The sequence below is a fragment of the Abramis brama genome (assembly GCF_963993115.1).
Source record: "Abramis brama genome assembly, chromosome: 1".
NCBI lineage: Eukaryota > Metazoa > Chordata > Actinopteri > Cypriniformes > Leuciscidae > Abramis > Abramis brama.
The window spans coordinates 49,079,147-49,100,051 of record NC_139963.1 but is presented as its reverse complement, the minus strand read 5'-3'; the positions used below and the strand labels follow the sequence as shown (position 1 = coordinate 49,100,051).

Below are 20,905 nucleotides of genomic sequence, written 5' to 3'. Positions count from 1 at the left end.
AGCTATATTGGTTAAGCATAACTATATTGGCCTGAAGAATTTAGAAGTAATCTACCACAGTAAATGCATATTATAGCCTAAGAACAGGATACTTGTTTGCAGATTTACCATGCATCATTGCCCATCCTAATTTTGAGGCAGTTTGTCTCAATCCAGATGTACTGTGGGCTGCCCTCGTCAGCCTCCATGACAGATGGAGCGCTGGTTTACCCAGCCGCGATGCAGTTACTAACAGGCAGGTCTAACATGAACATATTTGTTTAGAATTATATAACATGTTATTTCTTGATAACAGACCGCTGCAAAGTATAACACACCATTGCCATGAAAAACAGCACGTTGCTATGGACGCGGAACGGACTATTTTCTTTAGCGGAAGCAATGCAATCGTTTTAAATCAATAAACTCCTTTTTAAATCTATAATTCGTGTCAAATTATTTATTTATTTTGTAGGTAGCCATGTAATAAGCGGGATTATGTATAGCGAGGCGGTTGTTATAGCGAATAACAACCCCTTCAGGCTCAGTCCCGGCGTCATGGGCGGGCATTAGGGGCTTGGCACGCGTGAGTCACTAGTGCCCACCCTTGACGAGTCTGTCTCCCTTCACCAACTCCACGTCAACTTCTAAATATAAATATAAAAAGGTTTTTGGTCATAAAATTTTTTTTTTTTTTTTTAATGGTATAAATATTTATTTTTTAATTCGTTCAAAACGCTGAATCATTCAGTGATGAAAACACGATTGTGAGTGTTGCTGTGAGACGCGCTGGTTCTGCTGTGATCTTTGTTTGGATTGGAACAATTTTCGCTGCTAAAATAGAATAAAAAGAGTCAATATTTCGTCTAAAATGTAAGTGACAATATTAATTACTTGTTTATTGAACTGTCATATGAAATCAGTGTCACATTTTCAATCGTGATGGTATTCAGCACTCTTGGTCATGTGATGTTGCTTAACTGTATCATATATAAAAACTGTGCTTATTTGTTTCGATTGAGTTTTAAACATTTGTATCCGTTTTTTCGCATTGGTCATTCGGTTGCTGTGAATTGTATAAAAACACCTCTTAAATACTTGGGACAGATGCGAAAATCGATTTCCCCCCCCAAATCTTTTCACATATTTTTTATGACAGGCAGTGTGTAAACGTGATTGACACAACGTGAGGTCGTATTTATATACAAAAATTTTGGACTCAGTCTGCAAGAAACTTTAGCATCGGTGCATTATATATGCTCTATCGATCATTATCACTGTATCATAATCGATTAATGTTATTATGCAAGAAAGTTGATCTCATTTGTGCCCCCCTGAAAAAATGTAATGCCCGTCTGTGAATTTTGTGTCTGGCGCCGGGTCTGTTCAGGCTGATTCAAGCTCCGCTTTGCGTCGGGGTCCCGTTCAGCCTGTCGGGGTTGTTATTCGCTATAACAACCGCCTCGCTATACATTATCCCTTACTTAGTTTGGCCAACACTGAAAGTTTTTCAGTAACCGATAAAGAATCTAGACAATAATACAGCGCAAACATTATTGGCTGGCATGTATTGGCTTGAGTCAAACCTTGATTCATCCTTTCATAACATTTAGTGTAAACTTTTGGCTTTAGGTCTTACAGATATTCTTCCTATCGCCAGTTTACATGGTGGATGCATGGCTGGCTGGGGAGAAGAGTCCGCAGAATCATTCCCTCGTGTGCAGTGAACAAAATAAGAAATGTCTACCCTGAACCAAGTGGAGCCTATACAGGATTTGAACATGCAGACAATCAGGGAGAAGTAGAGGAGGCATGGAGGAATTTTTAACTATGCATAGACTGAACTTGCAAAAGACAAACTGCTAAAAATAATTCAAAATTAAAGCAGCTGAGCATTTAAACTACAATGGTGTGTTCATTGTGTATTATCAGAGGTGTCAAAAGTGCACACTTCCCATACTCAAAGTAGAAGTTTACTGTGAAATGAAGAATAAATAATTTAAGACCAGAATTCCTTTGGGACCATCACAATTTATTCCCTATACAAAAGCAGGTGTGTGTGTATCAGTCAGCAGCTCCTACAATAAAGCACAGTTATGTACATATTCACAGATTTAGATGTTTATACACCAACATATTGATATACCAAGACAAACCAAATCAAACTGTTGAACACAGTTGTTATGTACATATTTACAAGTTTAGATATTTATAAATACAGGTTTGCTTTCCTACATCACTGATAACTTAATAAACAAACACGTGCCAGAGATTCGCAGCTATTTGAAGCGTGAATACTGAAATGATTGCAAAATGATCTGTGATCTTGACAGTGTCACCTGTGGAGCCATGATGTGTCTTTGGTTGAAACTCATGTCCACTGCCTGGTTTGGATCGTAATCAGAGGAGAGAACATCTTCCATCATGGCAGTAATGTAGCTGTAGTCCTTTTCTGTCATCACAGGTTTTGCTCTGAAGGTCTTGTGGACTTTGCTCCAAGCGATTTTGAATTTGGGTTCACCCACGCTCTCCCCATCTTGATAAACAGCCTATTCAAAAACAAAAAGGGAAAATAACTTAATATCAGGTTATTGCATAACACCAAAGGACATTTTTTTCTGTGACAAACTTTATGAAATTTCTACACTTTTAGAAATGTATGTATAGGAAAAGTGATGGTCACTTAGTGAAATAGACACTTGCACAATTATGCCAGGAGTGTTCATTAAGATTTTTAAACATTATTTTTTTTATTTATAAAAGTAAATATTTATGAAATAATTTTGTCTACCATCACACCATAGGACAATTTTAAGATTTGGCTCAAAGTTGTAAAAAAATTAAAAATAACTCGGGTATTAAAACAACAAATTCGTGTAAAACAAGAAAATGTGTAACCATTTACAGTATTCTTAAAGGGATAGTTTGCCCAAAAATGAAAATACTGTCATCATTTACTCACCCTCAAGTTGTTTCAAACCTGTATGAATTTCTTTTTTCTGCTGAATACAAAAGAAGATATTTTGAAAAATGTCGGTAACCAAACAGTTGATGGACCCCATTGACTTCCATAGTAGGAAAAAAAAATACTATGGAAGTCAATGGGGTCCATCAACTGTTTGGTTACCGACATTTTTGTGTTCAGCAGAAAAAAGAAATTCATACAGGTTTGAAACAACTTGAGGGTGAGTAAATGATGACAGAATTTTCATTTTTGGGCAAACTATCCCTTTAATGATGAAAATTTGAAATAAATTATTTTTATCTTCTGTGACGGTGAAAAAGCCACGTCACGTCAACTACCCAAACATAGGGTTGACGTTACAGCATTTTCTGGCGCGTAATGTGAAGTTTGAGAACCTAAAACCCCGTTTCTCCTAGTTGACACGACAACACATAACCGCCGTTATCAGAAATTTCCACTTTGGCCGGAGTTTTTAGAAATAATAGTTTTCTGTGATAAAAACGGGGTATTCGTGTAAATGAGAGGCCAAACCGCAGGGAAATACTGCGTCTTCCCTTCGTGTAAATGGGGCCACAGACTGATGTCACAGTGCAAAATACTGTGCAATGAGTTGGAATGATTACACTCACCTGTTCCTTGTTCACATTGTTGTTATGATCCAGGGCAGCAAGCATAGAGGCATGAACCATCACATCATATCCAAAATGCGTTCTCTTTGGGAGGTATTTCAGATACATGGAGTGATACACCTTAAACAAAATTTGAAATGAGAACAATTACAATTGAATTACACTCTGCAATGGAAATCATGCCTACTTATAATATCTAATGTCTATACTTGATCATACCTCTAGTGTTGTTGTGTGGACGCACTCCGTTAAGTTATCCAAGTCTTTTAAAAGCCGCTTGTCTGTCACAGTCTTCACAAGACTGTTGTGTGCAACAGATCCCGGCTTCAGCCACAGCTCTCCTCTTTGGACTGCCTCGTCAAGGGGCTTGTGTGGACATTTGTGGAAGTACCTGTTCCCAGGCCACTCATGACAGTTGGTAACATGGTGTACTATGGAGACCCACTTCTCTCTCAACAGTTCAGCATTACCCTCACATGTTTGTGCACACCACCACAAATGATTTATGATGGATGTTATCCACTCTGCCAGGCCTTCACATTACTTTGTCTTTGCTGCCTTCGCTAAATTTTTTGATAGGCCTTTGGCCACATGCCATGGGTCAAATTGATGATGTTTTTCAGGATTCTTTACCCTCATTTCTTTCACAATTTGAGGGTGGCGGTCAGTGGAGATGGTGCTCACCTTAACTCCATTCTCTTCAATTGTTTGCAGAGCATCTTTGAAACCCTTGATCTCCACTGTGTTGGAGCTTGACACTTGGGTGCAACTTACAACTTTAAAGTCCACTACCTTTTCAGTCAGTGCATCCATAAAGGTGAACGTACAGTATTTAGCTGAGTGACCAGGAGAGTCACACCGGCCATCTCCACAGAGCACAACTTCTAGCTGGTTAGTCATTGTGGTTAACACAGTACTCTGCTCTTTATTCCATGTTTTTTCAATCACAGGAAACACGTACCTCTTCCTCAGTGTTGCATATGTATCAGCACTTATTGTCTTTAGGTTCATATTGTGACAGAAGAGCTCAAATTTTACAAAATGGATCCCACTGAAGAAGACTGACGCTGATAAGAGCAGGTTTCCTATCCCTTTGCAGTGTTTTCCAGGAGGCTGACTTTGCCATCTGTAACTGCAGCCATTAATGCATGTGAGTTCTAATGTCAATTGTGATCCATCATTGTGTAGCTCTCTCATATCTTCCTGAACAATAAGGGAGCCTGCATCCAATTGGTATATACAGCTGCATCCAATTGGTATATTAGCCCGAAATCCGTCTGAGTCTCTGCATCAACTTTAATTGAAGAACACTGGACGCTTTTATCTTCCATTAGAGCCTCGACAAGTGCATGGTTTTCTGGTTCGACACAGTCCATGATTTCCTCTGCACAAGTGGAGACACAAGCGCTAGTGCTACTTAGCATGCTATCCAGCGTCTCTTGCCTTAGCCGTTTCTGTTCACGATTTACACTTGAAATACGCGGACGTTTAGCATTCTTGTGAGAAAAAATCGTGGTTATTGCATTCGGTTTAAGTACTCGCCTGTAACCACGAACCCCCATGAGCTCGTTCATCACCTGTCGGCGATCAAAATCCTCAAATGAATCAGGGCTAAAGTGTCGAGAACAGAGCCGCGGTTAATTGGGGAGTTTCACTCGCCCGCAAGCATCTTCCCATTGTTTTCTTCTCTTTGCATCAGAACTAGGAAAACAGTGAAACAGTTTTCAGAAAACAGTCCCCAACCCGGCATCGATCCCTGCATCAGTCCCGGGTCGTGTTTGCGTTCACACAGAAGGCACTCTGGCAATTTGCCGGCAATTTCCCGGGTTCAAAGTTCTGTGTGAAAGGGGCTTAAGTCTCCTGGACTTCGCTTCTGAGTTTCCAACAGTTACATTGCACCATTTCACAGCAAGAAACCGTTTCACCATTTCACGCTTCTCTCCTGTGTGCAAGTACTTGTGTGAGCCTTAAGATTTCGTTCTCGTGAAAAACACTTGCCACACAGTTTACAGATGAAACGTTTCTCTCCAGTGTGAAGTCTCATGTGAGTGTTGAGGTTACTTTTACGACTGAAACTTTTTCCACATTGATGACATATAAAACTGTTCTCTCCTGAGTGAATCTTCAAGTGGCCATTAAGGGTTGCTTTACGTGTGAAACTCTTTCCACACTGATCACATGTGAACATTATTTTTCTAATAATAAACGGTTTCTCTCTGGTGTGAATTCTCATGTGGGAATTAAGGGTGCTGTTATGTGCAAAACTCTGTCCACATTGACAGCAAGTATAAGGCTTTTCTCCAGTGTGAATTCTCATGTGGTCTTTAAGGGTTTGTTTTTGAGCAAAACTCCTTCCACATGGGTGACAGATGAAAGGACTCTCTCCAGTGTGAATTCTCGTGTGGGAATTAAGACCGCTTTTATGTGCAAAACTCTTTTCACAATGAGAGCAAGTATAAGGCTTTTCTCCAGTGTGAGTTCTCATGTGGGAATTAAGACCGCTTTTATGTGCAAAACTCTGTCCACAATGAGAGCAAGTATAAGGCTTTTCTCCAGTGTGAATTCTCATGTGGACTTTAAGTGTTGTTTTATATGCAAAACTCTGTCCACAATGAAAGCAAGTATAAGGCTTTTCTCCAGTGTGAATTCTCATGTGGGAATTAAGGCTGCTGTTATGTGCAAAACTCTGTCCACAATGAGAGCAAGTATAAGGTTTTTCTCCAGTGTGAATTCTCATGTGGTCTTTAAGGGTTTGTTTTTTAGCAAAACTCTGTTCACAATGAGAGCAAGTATAAGGCTTTTCTCCAGTGTGAATTCTCATGTGGTCTTTAAGTGTTGTTTTATATGCAAAACTCTGTCCACAATGAGAGCAAGTATAAGGCTTTTCTCCAGTGTGAATTCTCATGTGGTCTTTAAGGGTTTGTTTTTTAGCAAAACTCCTTCCACATGGTTGACAGGTGAAAGGACTCTCTCCAGTGTGAATTCTCATGTGGACATTAAGGTTGCTTTTATGTGCAAAACTCTGTCCACAATGAGAGCAAGTATAAGGCTTTTCTCCAGTGTGAAGTCTCATGATTGATTTCTCTTCAGTCTTGAAATCATGATGTTCATCTTGCATATTATTCAGTTCTTGACTCTCCTCTTTCAGTGGCATCAGGTCTAAAGCGAAAAAAGACAAATACAAAGTTAACACCAGTTTAATGGCAACACACAGCTGACAACCTCACAGCTTAACTAATTGATGACTAACTGGGAAAATGTCTGCATGCGTTTACGATAATTCACAAACATTGTGGCAGCAAACTAGCCTGGTTGACACCAGACCCTTCTCAATTGTAACTGAGAGTGGGTCTGGGGAAGGTTCATTCACAGCCCCTTTCCAAAGGGGCGTCACCAACGGACGTCGCTCAAATGTCTCTGGGCGTAATTGGATACACGTAAAACCAATCAGAGTTATCGTCATCGTGTAAAGCTCGCCTCAAAGTTTGTGATTGCCTCGATTTTGAAAGATTGGAAATGGGCTTGAATGTGCTCTTGGACAGACTTGCAGAGCAAATCTAAATTTGTCGGAAGTTAGTCAGGGTTTTCCCAGGCTGGCAGCAAACTATCCCAGATGGGTGAAATGGGACTCGGTAGCCTGATTTGGACATACACTGCAGCTGGTGGTTAATGATAGTGTTAATGCGTTTGTGTATCGGGTTATCATTACAGCTTCAACCACAGTACCTCTACATGCAAGGCACTGGAGGCAAAACAAGAACAAATGCAATTTCCGAAACTCCAGCTCATTCAATTGTGCAAAACAAGATGAAGCTCAGCACGTAAGGTGTTTGGAAGACTTCTTGTTCTGTCTGACCGAAAGGTAACAAAGCTGCAAGAAGCCAGGGGGCCGTTCTTCGTATGTCACTAAATACATCCGAGATCAAATGGGACATCCAAGATGATATCATCGTGCTACTCATGATCTGGCTAAATAGCTTCTTCGAACTCACCTGTTATTTATGATTAGTATTGCTGGATTGAGTTATCTGAGATAACTGCACGTTCATGCGTTGGTTTAAAAGGGGATATGTATTGATAGTAGAAACATTAATCAGCAATGTTGCTATTGGCTGCTCACCATGGCCAAAGAGCGCGCACAGTTTTTCTCCGAGCAGAGCAGAGCAAGAGCTAATAGCCGAAGTTTATGTATGACAGCAAGTCCAGGATCAGTGTCGAAGAACCAAACAATCCAAGATCATGCAAAATCGTAAACAATCAAATCCAGCTAACTGAGTTAGCGACGTACAAAGAACGGACCTCAGAACCCTTGAGATCCGAGATATGAATACTAGCAGAAAATGGCAGCGATTGCGCCAGTGTTGGAAACCTTAAAATGTACAACCACCATCATGTCAATAGAAAAGGACATGTCAACTTCCAACATTTACCCCAGTGGGTGCAAAGATACTGCAGGGGGGACACAGGAGATCAGCAGAAAAAAAGGGGGAAAAAAACAGCCGTTGCAAAGGCGTTCAAGTGCGTGAATAGCGGTTAGGTTAGCGCTTTGTTTTAATAAAGCAACATTGAACGGCAATTACACTGAATCGTTCTTCTTCAGACCTTTGACTTGTCACAGTTAGAACAAGCCTAACATAGAAGTTGCTCGCCATAGAAAAGCACCTCTTCAGCGGACCGAAACTCAAGCTGCTATTGTGAACACGCTGCTCCGCTGCTGTGCGTGTTCCGGTGAGAAGATGAACAAGAGTTCGTGAGCTGAGTTCGTGACGTGACGTGATGCAGCACCTTTTTTTTTTTACCCCATTTTTCATGAGCTGAACTCAAAGATCTAAGACTTTTTCTATGTACACAAAAGGCCTATTTCTCTCAAATATTGTTCACAAATCTGTGTTAGTGAGCAATTCTCCTTTACCTAAAATAATCCATCCCCCTCACAGGTGTGGCACATCAAGATGCTGATTAGACAGGATGATTATTGCTCAGGTGTGCCTTAGGCTGGCCACAATAAAATGCCACTCTAAAATGTGCAGTTTTACTGTATGGGGGGGGGGGGGGGGGGGGGGGGGTTCCCTTGGCCTTTGGAATTAAAATAGCCCCACATCATCACATAGCATTCACCATACCTAGAGATTGGCATGGTTTTATTTCAGTTAGCCTAAAAGCTAGTTTGATTTGCATTGAGAGATGATCTTATGGAAAGTACCCCATGCCAATCTCAAGGTATGGTGAAGGCTATGTGATGATGTGGGGCTATTTTAATTCCAAAGGCCAAGGGAACTTTATCAGGATGCATAGTATCCTAAAAATTAATTTAAAAAAAATACTTAAAAATAAAAATCTGCCTGCCTCTATGGGAATTTAACATAGGGGTGTACACACTTATGCACCATGTATTTTAAGGAAGAACATTTATTTATTTACGATACATTATTCATTCACAAAGAAAATTGGTGTCCTAAAAGGTTGGATTTTTCCTAATTTTTTAAATTAAGGCATTAAGTTCAATTTCCAAAATATGATTTTTTATTCCTCTTTTTAGTCAACTTTAGCATGGGTGTATTAACTTATGCATTGCACTGTATATCCAGCTACAAAAAATAGCCGAAAAGTAGGAAGTTGGACCTGCCAACTCTCACGCATTCACCGTGAGACACACGCAATTGACACTTTTCACACGCTCTCACGCCACACATCCATTTTCTCACGCACAGAAAAATCGCGAAGCAAAGAGGACACGGAGACCGACAGACTAGACAGAGCAGGTTACTTTATGATATAAAAGAATCTCAACTCTCAGATTCTGTAAATTTTATTACGAAATTCAAACAATAAATACCGTTTTGGCGCTTGTAAATGTGATGTGACGGATCCCTAGCGCACGTGAACCGATCATCTCTACTAGCTAATAGTAAAAAACACGAACACTGTTGAAAGATACAGGCTACAGCTTACCGAAATGTATATTCCTCATACATAATATCGATCAATCAGTGTTTTTTATCAGCGTGAAGAGCTTAATAACATAGCTGGAGAACAATTATGTCACATTTACCTCAGGAAAGCCATTTAATGAACATAATATAGGCTAGCACGTAGTTGGCAAGAAAAAAAGAGCTATAAAGAGTATTTTGCTAAATATGTGTTCTATATTACATATTTATTATATTTCTACTTATATCATTAAATAAAGTTGTTGTTATTATAATAAAAAAAAAAAACGCATCATATTTAATTTGAGTTATTTTTAACCTTAAATAATACTACCAGCTGATAGGGCTGTCTGTATGTTTACAGCATTGAGTTTTTATCTTGAGAAAAAAATTCTGGTAAGCTACGCTTTTTTATTATTTCAATTCAATTCAATTATTGTAATTTGATTTAATATTGACTCATTTGGATAAATATTAGGTACATAGGCATACCTAATATTTATCCAAATGAGTCAATATTAAATCAAATTACAATAATTGAATTGAATTGAAATAATAAAAAAGCGTAGCTTACCAGAAATTGTACCATGCACCATAAAATTTACATATTATTTTACACTTATGCTATAAAGCCTGAAATGTGCACTTTTTGTGACAGCAACCCTATCATTTTTGATCAAAGATATGGCTTAACTTCAGAATTTGAACTAAAATCAGTATTCTTATGATTGCTCTGAACATTTCTGACTAAGTTCAACAAACATTAAATTACTTATTCATAAACTTTTTTTTTTTTTTTTATATATATATATATATAGGTGTGACGGGGTTGAGACTAGGGTAACAGGGTTGAAGATGGTAACGGGGTTGAAGAGACAAATACAGCTAAACATATACATAGCAGGTTTAAGACTTGCCCCATTGAAGTCAACAGGGTGCAAATTTTAAAAAGAGGATTACACGTAGGGCTGGGTATCGTTCAAAAAATTTCGATACCAATACCGATACCGATACCTTGATTTCGATACCGGTTCCTGAACGATACTTTTTTCGATACCAATTTTATGAAATCCATTTTAACAAGATTACATAACACATTACCTCAGAAAAACTTTGGTTTTATTTTTTCAGTTTGACTCATGTTCCTTAGCCAGTGCACAAAGGAACAAAAAAAGCACAAAGGAACAAAATATTCCTTATACAAATACATAAGGAACAACATATTTTTTTATAAAGAGCTCATGCTCACCAAAGCTGAATTTGTTTGATCAAAAATACAGTAAAACTTGTAATATTGTGGAATAGTATTACTATTTAAAATCTTATTTGAATATATTTCAGAATGTAATTTATTCCTGTGATGTCAAAGCTGAATTTTCAAAATCATTACTTCAGTGTCACAGGATCCTTCAGAAATATGAAAACAGTTTTTGGAAACTATGATACATTTTTTCATGATTCTTTGATGAATAAAAATTTAAAAAGAACAGCATTTGAAACAGAAATCTTTTGTAACATTACACATGTTTTAAGGTCATTTTTGATCACTTTAATGCTTACTGAAAAAAAATTCTGACCAACCAACACATTTTTGAACGGCAGTGTACATTCAGTAGGTCATTATTGCAATATAAACACTGTCAGAGTGATCAACAAGGTATCTCTTCATTTACAAGTCAAAGACGGAGCAACTTTCTGCTTTTATGTTTAGGCTACTCCGTGCACTGTCAAGGTCTTCGTCATATCTGTCGCGGTACCGGTCTTTGCAGCAATTATTTTACCGCAAATACTGCATCGCGCGCTGTTGGCATCGAGCCTGGAGAAATGTAGCCACACTTTTGATCGACTTTTCCACATATCTAGAGTATTGTGAGTGTGTGTGTTCGCGTCTCATTGAGTATTGTGCGCGAGTTTGTGTGTGTGTGCTCGCAGTTTGTGCGCGCGCTCGCGTCTCATATGAGTGCGCAGACAGTTCCGCGAGTCTCGTGTGTGAGTTTGCGTGTATGTGCGTGAGCGACTTTAGGCGTGTCGTTGTGCATTTCATATTTATTTGTTTGAGCACTGACGTTGACGAGTTAACCCCTTAGGTATCGAAATCTGGTACCGAAAAACAAATCATTTTTCAATACTCGATACTACCGAGGCAATTCGGTCGGTACCTAAAAAGTATCGAACTCGGTACCCAGCCCTAATTACACGGTGTAGGCAACACCGATTTTTGTCATTGTTTTCTGTACTGACAGCACTCCAAATTTACAAAAAAATGAGCTCAATGTTAAAATTGACCAGAGTTCTCCTTTGTGAACAGTGTTGCCAGATTGGGTGGGTTTTGATTTCGATTGTGCAGGTAAAAAAAGGGTTTAGGCGGGTGGACAAAATTTGGGCTGGTTTGGGGTCAGTTCGGCGTTTTTTGTCTAATTTGTCTAAAAGTCTAATTGGTATTTATTGGTAATAAACAAAACTAAAATGTGCATGTAATCCATAAAATCAGTCATCATGACACATCAACACACATGCCCATGCAGAGTCAGTTGGTGTTGACATCGCCGACGAGCACACGCTTTCAGCCAATCAGCGATCAGCAGGCAGACACGATTTAGCGCGATAACTTGTAGCATTCAAGTGATTGCTAATGCCAAAGTGGCATAAATATACACTAAGTTGTATCTACAGTAAAGAGTGAGATAGTGAGCAACTCTGAAAACGTGGATTACACATGTGGTGGGAGATGACTCTTAATAAATATCACTCTATATATAACTCTGAGAGCACAGTTGACTTCACAATTGAACGTCGAATATGGGACGACTCCTGTCCATGCATGTGCACACTAGCCTATAACCTGACATCTGCAACTTTTACACCGTCCAGACTGCTTTGAACCAAAAGGTTTGAATCAACGATGAATCAGTGTTGACTGCTAAATTCTGCGTTATGTTTCGCAATGTGTACATCCGAGGGTTAAAGTCATCGGTTAATTCATTGATTGCCGTTTTGACAGTGTCCACCTGGACATTTTAGTCATATTTGCTAATTCACCTTAAAGGCAGGGTAGGTAGGAATGGTCTAAAAAACTTCTTTTTCAAATTTGTTTAAACTTTATGTACATATCAATACATAATTAAAATGTAAGTACTCTGAAAAAGAAAGTATAAAAATCGAGTGTCTGTAGACCTCTCACGACTGTTTTAAAGACAGTTCATTATTTCCATTCACTCCACCCCCTCCCTTCTGGGCTCCTTCCAAAGCCACGCCCCCAAAACACATGAACGCGCGACTCCAACCGCTGAGCTGAAGACGCATTATTTACCTGAGACAAGCAGAGAGGAAGGAGCACAGTGCATGTAGTGACATCATGTCAGAATCACATGTAATAAAAAAATCTAACGCTAATTGCTTATGAATATAAACAAATAAGATGTATTTTAGTACTCACTATCAAGCTTGCATATTGATATTGGTAAATTTAAAATATATATTTTTTGATTCGCTAACGAGCTAGTTATATAAGCTAAAAACAGGTTGCATTGATACACTTTTTTACATTACCATCAGTTATATTGTGATGAAGATGAATTTCGTGTAAGATTCATAACATATATGGTGTTCTGCATGTAGGGGTGGGAGATATTGACAAAAATGAATATCTCCATATTTTTTTCCAATATCTAGATATCGATATTCAGGCGATATTTTTGCCATCCTTCAAAGAAATGTGAGCAAACTGGCAAAGAAGGTCCAGTTGGTCTTTTGACTTGCTGCATTTGACCTATATTATTCTAGGCTATAGAAAAAAACAATAAAGGAGCTAACTAAACATAATCTGTGGCAGCCCCTACTTTTTCCACTTAAAAAAAAAAAAAAAAAAAAAAAAACTTAACTAGGCACTTCTTGCAACAGTGATTATTAAATCAAACAACAATATTGTTGATGATCAATTCAAAGTAAAAAAAAAATAACATTTTCAAAACGGTATAAATCCATTCATTTTTCCCCCAAAACGCTATAAATCCATCTTTTTTTCTTTTTTTTTTTTCTAAATTTATGGTTTGTCTTTTTAAAAAAGTTTTTGTCTTTTATTTTTCGTGTTTGCATTTATGAGGAAAAAACAATATTACTTGACAGTTCTCCATTATGGACGCGAGCGCTCTGAAAGCTGCACTAAGACTTTCAAACTTTAACAGAGACCTCAAAACAGAAAGCACAAAGCCTTTCTTTAAAACGAATTTCGTTTTGTATTAATTGTATCTTAATTTTAATATATATTTTTTTCATTAATTCATTAATATTTTCATTCCTGGATTAAATACATAAAGTAAATATAGGCTATCAATCACAACATAAGGTGCTTGAACTGGAGATTATATCATCGTGAACCGAACCGTAGCCTCGCCTCACAGGCCTAAAAAATGTGGAATATATTTACAGAAATCTGGTTCTAAACAAAACCATCCAAAACAAAATAAAACTATGTAGCCTAAATGTGCATTTCTCCGGTGCATGCGTTCACTAGCCTACTGCGAAGATCGCGAGTCAAATATCGTCAACTTCATCTTTGCAGCCGACACAGAAATTAATAAACAATTAAAATGTCTTATTGCAATATTTTACACATTCATAATCATTACTTTTGCTGGTTCTTTGAGGCAGCTTTTTAGGTTTATGGCGTTTTGGAAAAGAGCTCTTCACGTACGTACAAACACCGTTTCACCAAGGCACAGCAGCCCTTCAGCACATAAGAACAAAAAGAGAAAAAGCACGGACTTACTAATTACGAAACTTTGATGTGGTTGAACAGCTGAAACAGTCACAAATTCCTCTGCAACTCAAACATTCTCAGTACGAGTTATGAAGGAAGAGAACAGCATTACAGTTTTCAGCGCGTCCTCCTTTGATTGCTGTGTTGTGACTGGAAAAGTGCATGCAGGAGCACATGCGCAAAATGTAGGTTTGTAAAATGTCCTTTTGTAAAATAAAAATAATTTTAGGGCGAAGCAGAGGAGGTCGTGCAAGAGGCCGTGGCGTGCAACTAGGGTCCGAGGAAGTAGAGGCTGAGGACGGGGTGGTCGCTGGAAAGCCACGATGATATTGACACGCGTTTTATTTCTTTGTTTATCCAAAGACTTTTTGTTCATTACCTTTTCTTGTACTGTCTTCTTTTTTTGCCTTGTTTGCCTTCACTAACTGCATGCCGGTAATGTGAATTTTGATTGCTCTTTCTCTGCCATTGTTTTGCTATTCCTAGGTTCCGTGCCTCTCGAATTCCTCAAATCAAACGTGCGCGCGCAAGTGGGCAGATCCCGTGGCAAAAGGGTGGTTGCCATGGTTGCGAGAGAGAGAGTGACAGTCGCCTAAGCCAATCCTTTGATTCGTCCCGAATCGAAATAATGAGCTGTGTTTAATACAGATTAAACGGTCTAGAGTCACTTGATTTTTATACTCTTTTTTTCAGAGTACTTACATTTTAATTATGTATTGATATATATAGAAAGTTTTAACAAATTTGGATCTTTTATTTTTATATAGTCCTACCTACCCTGCCTTTAATTATTGCCCTATTTCGATCCGTTTTCCTGGGAATTTTTTTTTTTTTTATTATTTTATCATCGTTATGTTTAAGGAGAAAAAAAATGGTGCTTAACCTTGAATGACATGGCAATAAAATTATATCACATTATTTTTCACAGTGCGCGAGAGAGACCGAGTGTGTCCGAGAGCTCGTTTAACAGTGCGCGAGCCTAACTGTGACTGTGAGAGATGAAGTGGTGCAAATGAAGTGGTGCAAATCGAATGCTTATATCCTGATTAAAGGATGTGCTTCAACAGCAGCTGCTGCCGACATCTATTACTGTGGTTAAAGTTTTCTCTGTTTTCTATTTTCTATATAAATATTTTATTTGGGGGGTTAGTGGCGTGCACATGAAGGAGAGGAGACACATGCACATCGCTAGAGGAGAGATGTCCTAATACTAAGACCCAATACTAATACTAATACATCGAACGTCAACAAGAAGTGGCATCATCCATCGCTTAGAGCACCTTAAGAAAGCAGATTGTTCAAAAATATATACATTCAGGGCCAATAGCAAAACATAACCTCTAAGTATATCTGCATAAGCCCACACAGGCTCTGTCTGAGGGGGAAAGTCAAAAGCTGGGTTGAGCCTGTGGGTCATTTCTTGGGGTTAACTTTAATACAAGTGAAACTGCCTAAAAAACAAGCATTTTTTTTTTTTAGAAACATTTGGATTGTGGGCTTGTTGTCTTTTGCTAACAGCAGTGATCTCATGTCAAATGAAATGACTGACTTGTTTAGGGTTTAATATAAAATGGATGTCAATACATCAAAGTAATAATTGTAACTAATCTCATGATTTGCCAATATAAGAATTTTTTTTTTACCAACAAAATTGATTGTTTTTAAGTGTATTATTAACTCATCTTTATCTTTAGGTCATGTTCCAAGAACATTTAAACTGGCAGTTATAAAACCTCTCATTAAGAAACCACAATTAGATCATAATAATCTAGCAAATTATAGACCCATTTCAAATCTTCCATTTATGTCTAAAATACTAGAAAAAGTTGTGTCCGCTCAACTGGGCTCTTTTTTGCAAGAAAATGACATCTATGAAAAGTTTCAGTCAGGATTCAGGCCGCATCATAGCACTGAAACTGCACTCGTTAAAATCACAAATTATTTGCTTTTAGCTTCTGACCAAGGCTGTATCTCAATACTAGTTTTACTTGATCTTAGTGCTGCGTTCGATACTATAGATCACACAATACTCTTAGATCGACTACAAAATTATACTGGTGTTCAAGGACAAGCATTAAGCTGGTTTAGATCATACTTATCTGACCGCTACCATTTTGTCTATTTGAATGGAGAAAAATCAATCATAACTTCAGTAAACTATGGAGTGCCGCAGGGATCTGTGTTGGGCCCTCTATTATTCTCAATATATATGATGCCACTTGGAAATATTATAAGGAAACATGGAATTAGTTTCCATTGTTATGCTGATGACACTCAAATATATATTTCATCACGGCCGGATGAAAACGCTAAATTATCCAAATTGACAGAGTGTGTTAAAGATATAAAAGATTGGATAATGTGTAATTTTCTTTTATTAAATCCTGACAAGACAGAGGTAATACTTATCGGTTCAAAAAACCACCCACAAAACCTCTCACAATACAACTTTAACATCGTAGGATGTCCTGTTACTTTATCCTCTACAGTAAAAGACCTGGGTGTTATATTAGACTGCAACCTGTCTTTTGAAAATCATATTTCATATGTTACAAAAACAGCCTTTTTCCACCTTAGAAACATTGCTAAGCTACGTAATATGCTATCAGTTTCTGATGCAGAAAAGTTAGTTCATGCATTCATGACCTCGAGACTAGATTACTGTAATGCTTTATTAGCTGGTTGTCCTGCATCCTCAATAAACAAGCTACAGTTAGTCCAAAATGCAGCCGCTAGAGTTCTTACTAGATCAAGTAAATATGATCATATAACACTGATTTTATCATCACTGCATTGGTTACCTATAAAGTTCCGTATTATTTACAAGGTATTGCTACTGACTTATAAAGCCCTAAACGGCTTAGCTCCAGGCTATTTAACGGATCTTCTATCGCCCTATAATCCATCGCGCTCTTTAAGATCACTAAATTCGAGGCTTTTGGTCATACCTAGGATATCCAGATCATCCAAAGGAGGGAGAGCATTTTCACATTTGGCTCCAAAACTCTGGAATAGTCTTCCTGATACTGTTCGTTGCTCGGACTCGCTCTCCCAGTTTAAAACTAGATTAAAGACGCATCTTTTCGGCCAGGCATTCATATAATATTTTTAATCTTACAGTTCAAACTACAATCCGGCCTCTAGTTCATAAATGCCAGAGGAGAACTGGCCCCCCGACTGAGCCTGGGTTCTCCCAAGGTTTTTTTTTCTCCATTAGGTCACCTGATGGAGTTTTAGGACACCATTAGGTCACTTGATGGAGTTTTTTTCGGTTCCTTGCCACTGTTGCCTTTGGCTTGCTCAGTTGGGGATATTTTGGGGATATTTAATTTTATTTTATCAATCAATAAATTCCACTAGAAACAAACCTTGTTGTATTATTTTATTTTAATTTAATACTGTGAAGCTGCTTTGATACAATCTGTATTGTGAAAAGCGCTATACAAATATACTTGACTTGACTTGTATTATTGTAATAATGGCCACCTTTCATAAAATGTTAACATTATCATTAATATTACTGTTTTTGGTTTTAATCTTTGGTTTAGTGAAAGGTAGCCTACTTGATGGGGCTGTGGTGATAGTTAAAGGGATACTTCATCAAAAATGAATGTTCTCTCATCATTTACTCACACACCATCCCAGATGCAAATGATTTCCTTTCTTTGGATCAACATAGATATTCATAATCCATATAAATAATCTATCTAGTCCATATAATGCAAGTGTACAGGTCCTCTAAAGTTCATGCAGAAACACTTTATTTCTATTTGTCTGGTCATGTGATCTCAACAAACATGTCTGTCCACATGAGAAGACCCGCTCCACATCAAATAAAACCGCTTTAATTAGGACACTCATATGACATTTTTCATGTCATTCATTTCTGTAGATCATTAAAATAAGGACGGAATGAAACTAACCTTTTTGTTCCTCAGAATCTTCATGTTTCACACTGAACACTTCTTCAATCTTTATGTCTTCACTCTCCTCTTTAATAAACGCCATCTTTATAATAGTGTCACGTGGATCTCAGATGATTTTTTCCAGGAGTTTTCCTGTTTGGACAATTTATCATGTTTAAGATGAGAATAATTAACAGAAAGAAAAATAAATCAGTCTAGTTCAGTGCACTGGTGACATGGACATCTTGGATGACATGGGGTGAGTAAATCAGGAAATTTTATTTGAAAGTTAACTAAAACAAGCACTAAACAATTATAGAATAATAAATTCATAAAACAAATTCATAAAACAATTCATATTTTGATTTGTAGATTTAACATGATTACATTGTTAGAAACCATTTGCGATTTGTTCATAAAATGTATCATCATAATAATATATATATTTTTTGTTTTAGTTTTATTTTTACACTTTTGAGCGGCAGGATTCGTCAGCGCGCGGTGATTCAATCGCTTTGAATCAGTGAGTCATTTGGCAAAGCATTAGATTCAATTGACTCCATTTCTCCATCACTAACCAAAACTGAATTCGTAAATGATATAGTGCGCGAGATGAGACGTTACTCTTACTTTTCTGTTATGTGAGTACGCTACTCACAAAAACCCTGAATATTAAGCATATTACAAAGCTATCCATAATACATGGTCACATACCTTTTGTAAAAACTACCAAATCAACGTGTATCGATGTAGACACTTTAAATGCGTAAAACCACAAACCTTTCTTCAGTATAATCGCAACAGTTGCAGGGGCACGGCGCAGGTTTATGATGTCATATAGCCAGACCAAAATAAAAGTCTGTCTTTTTCTTCTTCTTCTTCTTCTTCTTCTTCTTTGTTTTTAAAGGCGATTGGCAGCCAGCTTTTGGGGCATTTCAGCCCATTTATATGTCTATGATTTCAGCCACCTTCTGCAATTTCTTTTCTTTTTTTGTGCAGGGTGTTAGGGGAAGACTCATGAATATTCATTAGGGAACTCATCCCTGATTGGCTCGCCGATACTCCCAAGTTCTGAGAAGCCACGTTAACTCCAAACAATGAGATTTCAGATCGCTGCGTGTCACCAGAGGTGGGGACATTTCGAGAGGGATTGTATGAAGGTAAAATGATGCCATAAAGTATTGCATGCACAGGGTAAGATTTGTGAAAGTGTACATAAGATTGCAAGCGTAAATTAAATTTGCATGCGCAAGAGAAGATTTGTAAAGGTGTAAATCGCCTTTCAAGTGTAAGAAAAAAATATTTGCAGCATTTAACTGTTATTCGTAAGTGTAATTCATGTATTGTGAAGCTGCAGCTTCATGCTAACGCAAAATAAATAGGATCTGTATTCCTCTGACTTCCATTTTTCCGCTCTTACACTTTTGGCACGTTTTTTGCGCACAAATACGGCCAAAAGCATTGCAGGCCCGTGAACAGCAACAGAAAAAACAACAGAGTTAGGAACTGCAAAACAGATTCACTGCAAAAGATTCACTGCATAAAATCAAACTTTGTGTAAAAAAATAAACTGTTGCAAATGTCTAAATGTGTGCATGGGGCATCAAAGTTCTTGAAATAGCCCGATTTGTACAGTTACGTCTTTCTTTTACCTGCGCTTCCAGTTTTGGCACGATTCTCTCACTCACTGAGTTTTGCAAGCGCGAAGAGGAGGGCGGGTCCACCTTCTTCATGTAGCCAATCAGATGAGCTTCTCGCTGACTCTAGGTTTACTCTTATCTGATTGGTTCAATAAACACGCCAGTCACCAGAACACATCTTTATCTTCATTTGGCTCAGAAACCTTCTGGTTGCCGAAATGGTACTTTTAATGCACACATGTTAAATAAATAAACAAATAGATCATGATTGCTTAATACTTTGTGAGCGCAGAAATGCATGTGATAAGCGGTCTTATTAAGCGAGTCATTGAATCTTTGACTCAACCGATTCATTCAAAACACTGAATCATTCAGTGATGAAAACACGATTGTGAGTGTTGCTGTGAGACGCGCTATGGTTCTGCTGTGATCTTTGTTTGGATTGGAACTATTTTCGCTGCTAAAATAGAATAAAAACAGTCAATATTTCGTCTAAAATGTAAGTGACAATATTAATTGTTTATTGAACTGTCATATGAAATCAGTGTCACATTTTCAATCGTGATGGTATTCAGCACTCTTGGTCGTGTTATGTTGCTTAACTGTATCATATTATAAATATAAAAACTGTGCTCATTTGTTTCGATTGAGTTTTAAACATTTGTATCCGTTTTTTCGCATTGGTCATTCGGTTGCTGTGAATTGTATAAAAACACCTCTTAAATACTTGCGACAGATGCGAAAATCGATTTTCCACCCAAAATCTTTTCACATATTTTTTTATGACGGACGAAAGTTTCGGAGGCAGTGTGTAAACGTGATTGACACAACGTGAGGTCGTATTTATATACAAGAATTTTGGACGTCGGTGCATTATACATTATGCTCTATCGATCATTATCACTGTATCATAATCGATTAATGTTATTATGCAAGAAAGTTGATCTCATTTGTGCCCCCCTGAAAAAATTTAATGCCCGTCTGTGAATTTGTGTCTGGCGCCGGGTCTGTTCAGGCTGATTCAAGCTCCGCTTTGCGTCGGGGTCCCGTTCAGCCTGTCGGGGTTGTTATTCGCTATAACAACCGCCTCGCTATACA

General features: G+C 37.9%; 1 protein-coding gene across 2 annotated transcripts; it reads right to left on the bottom strand.

The window, feature by feature from the left end:
• Window positions 1–1,992: 1,992 nt before the first annotated feature.
• LOC311080037 (uncharacterized protein) lies at window positions 1,993–18,984 on the bottom strand. Of its 2 annotated transcripts, none has more exons than XM_084109801.1 (5): window positions 18,948–18,984; window positions 18,186–18,320; window positions 3,793–6,732; window positions 3,574–3,693; window positions 1,993–2,528 (listed from the first exon to the last, which is right to left on the bottom strand). In XM_084109801.1, the coding sequence occupies exons 2-3, from the start codon at window positions 18,268–18,270 to the stop codon at window positions 5,495–5,497; spliced, it is 1,323 nt and encodes a 440-aa protein (XP_083965927.1). In that variant the 5' UTR covers window positions 18,271–18,320; window positions 18,948–18,984; the 3' UTR covers window positions 1,993–2,528; window positions 3,574–3,693; window positions 3,793–5,494. The 2 variants fall into 2 exon arrangements, with proteins under 2 accessions (XP_083965927.1, XP_083965926.1); XM_084109800.1 differs by having other exon boundaries at window positions 18,882–18,962.
• Between the last annotated feature and the right edge of the window lie 1,921 nt (window positions 18,985–20,905).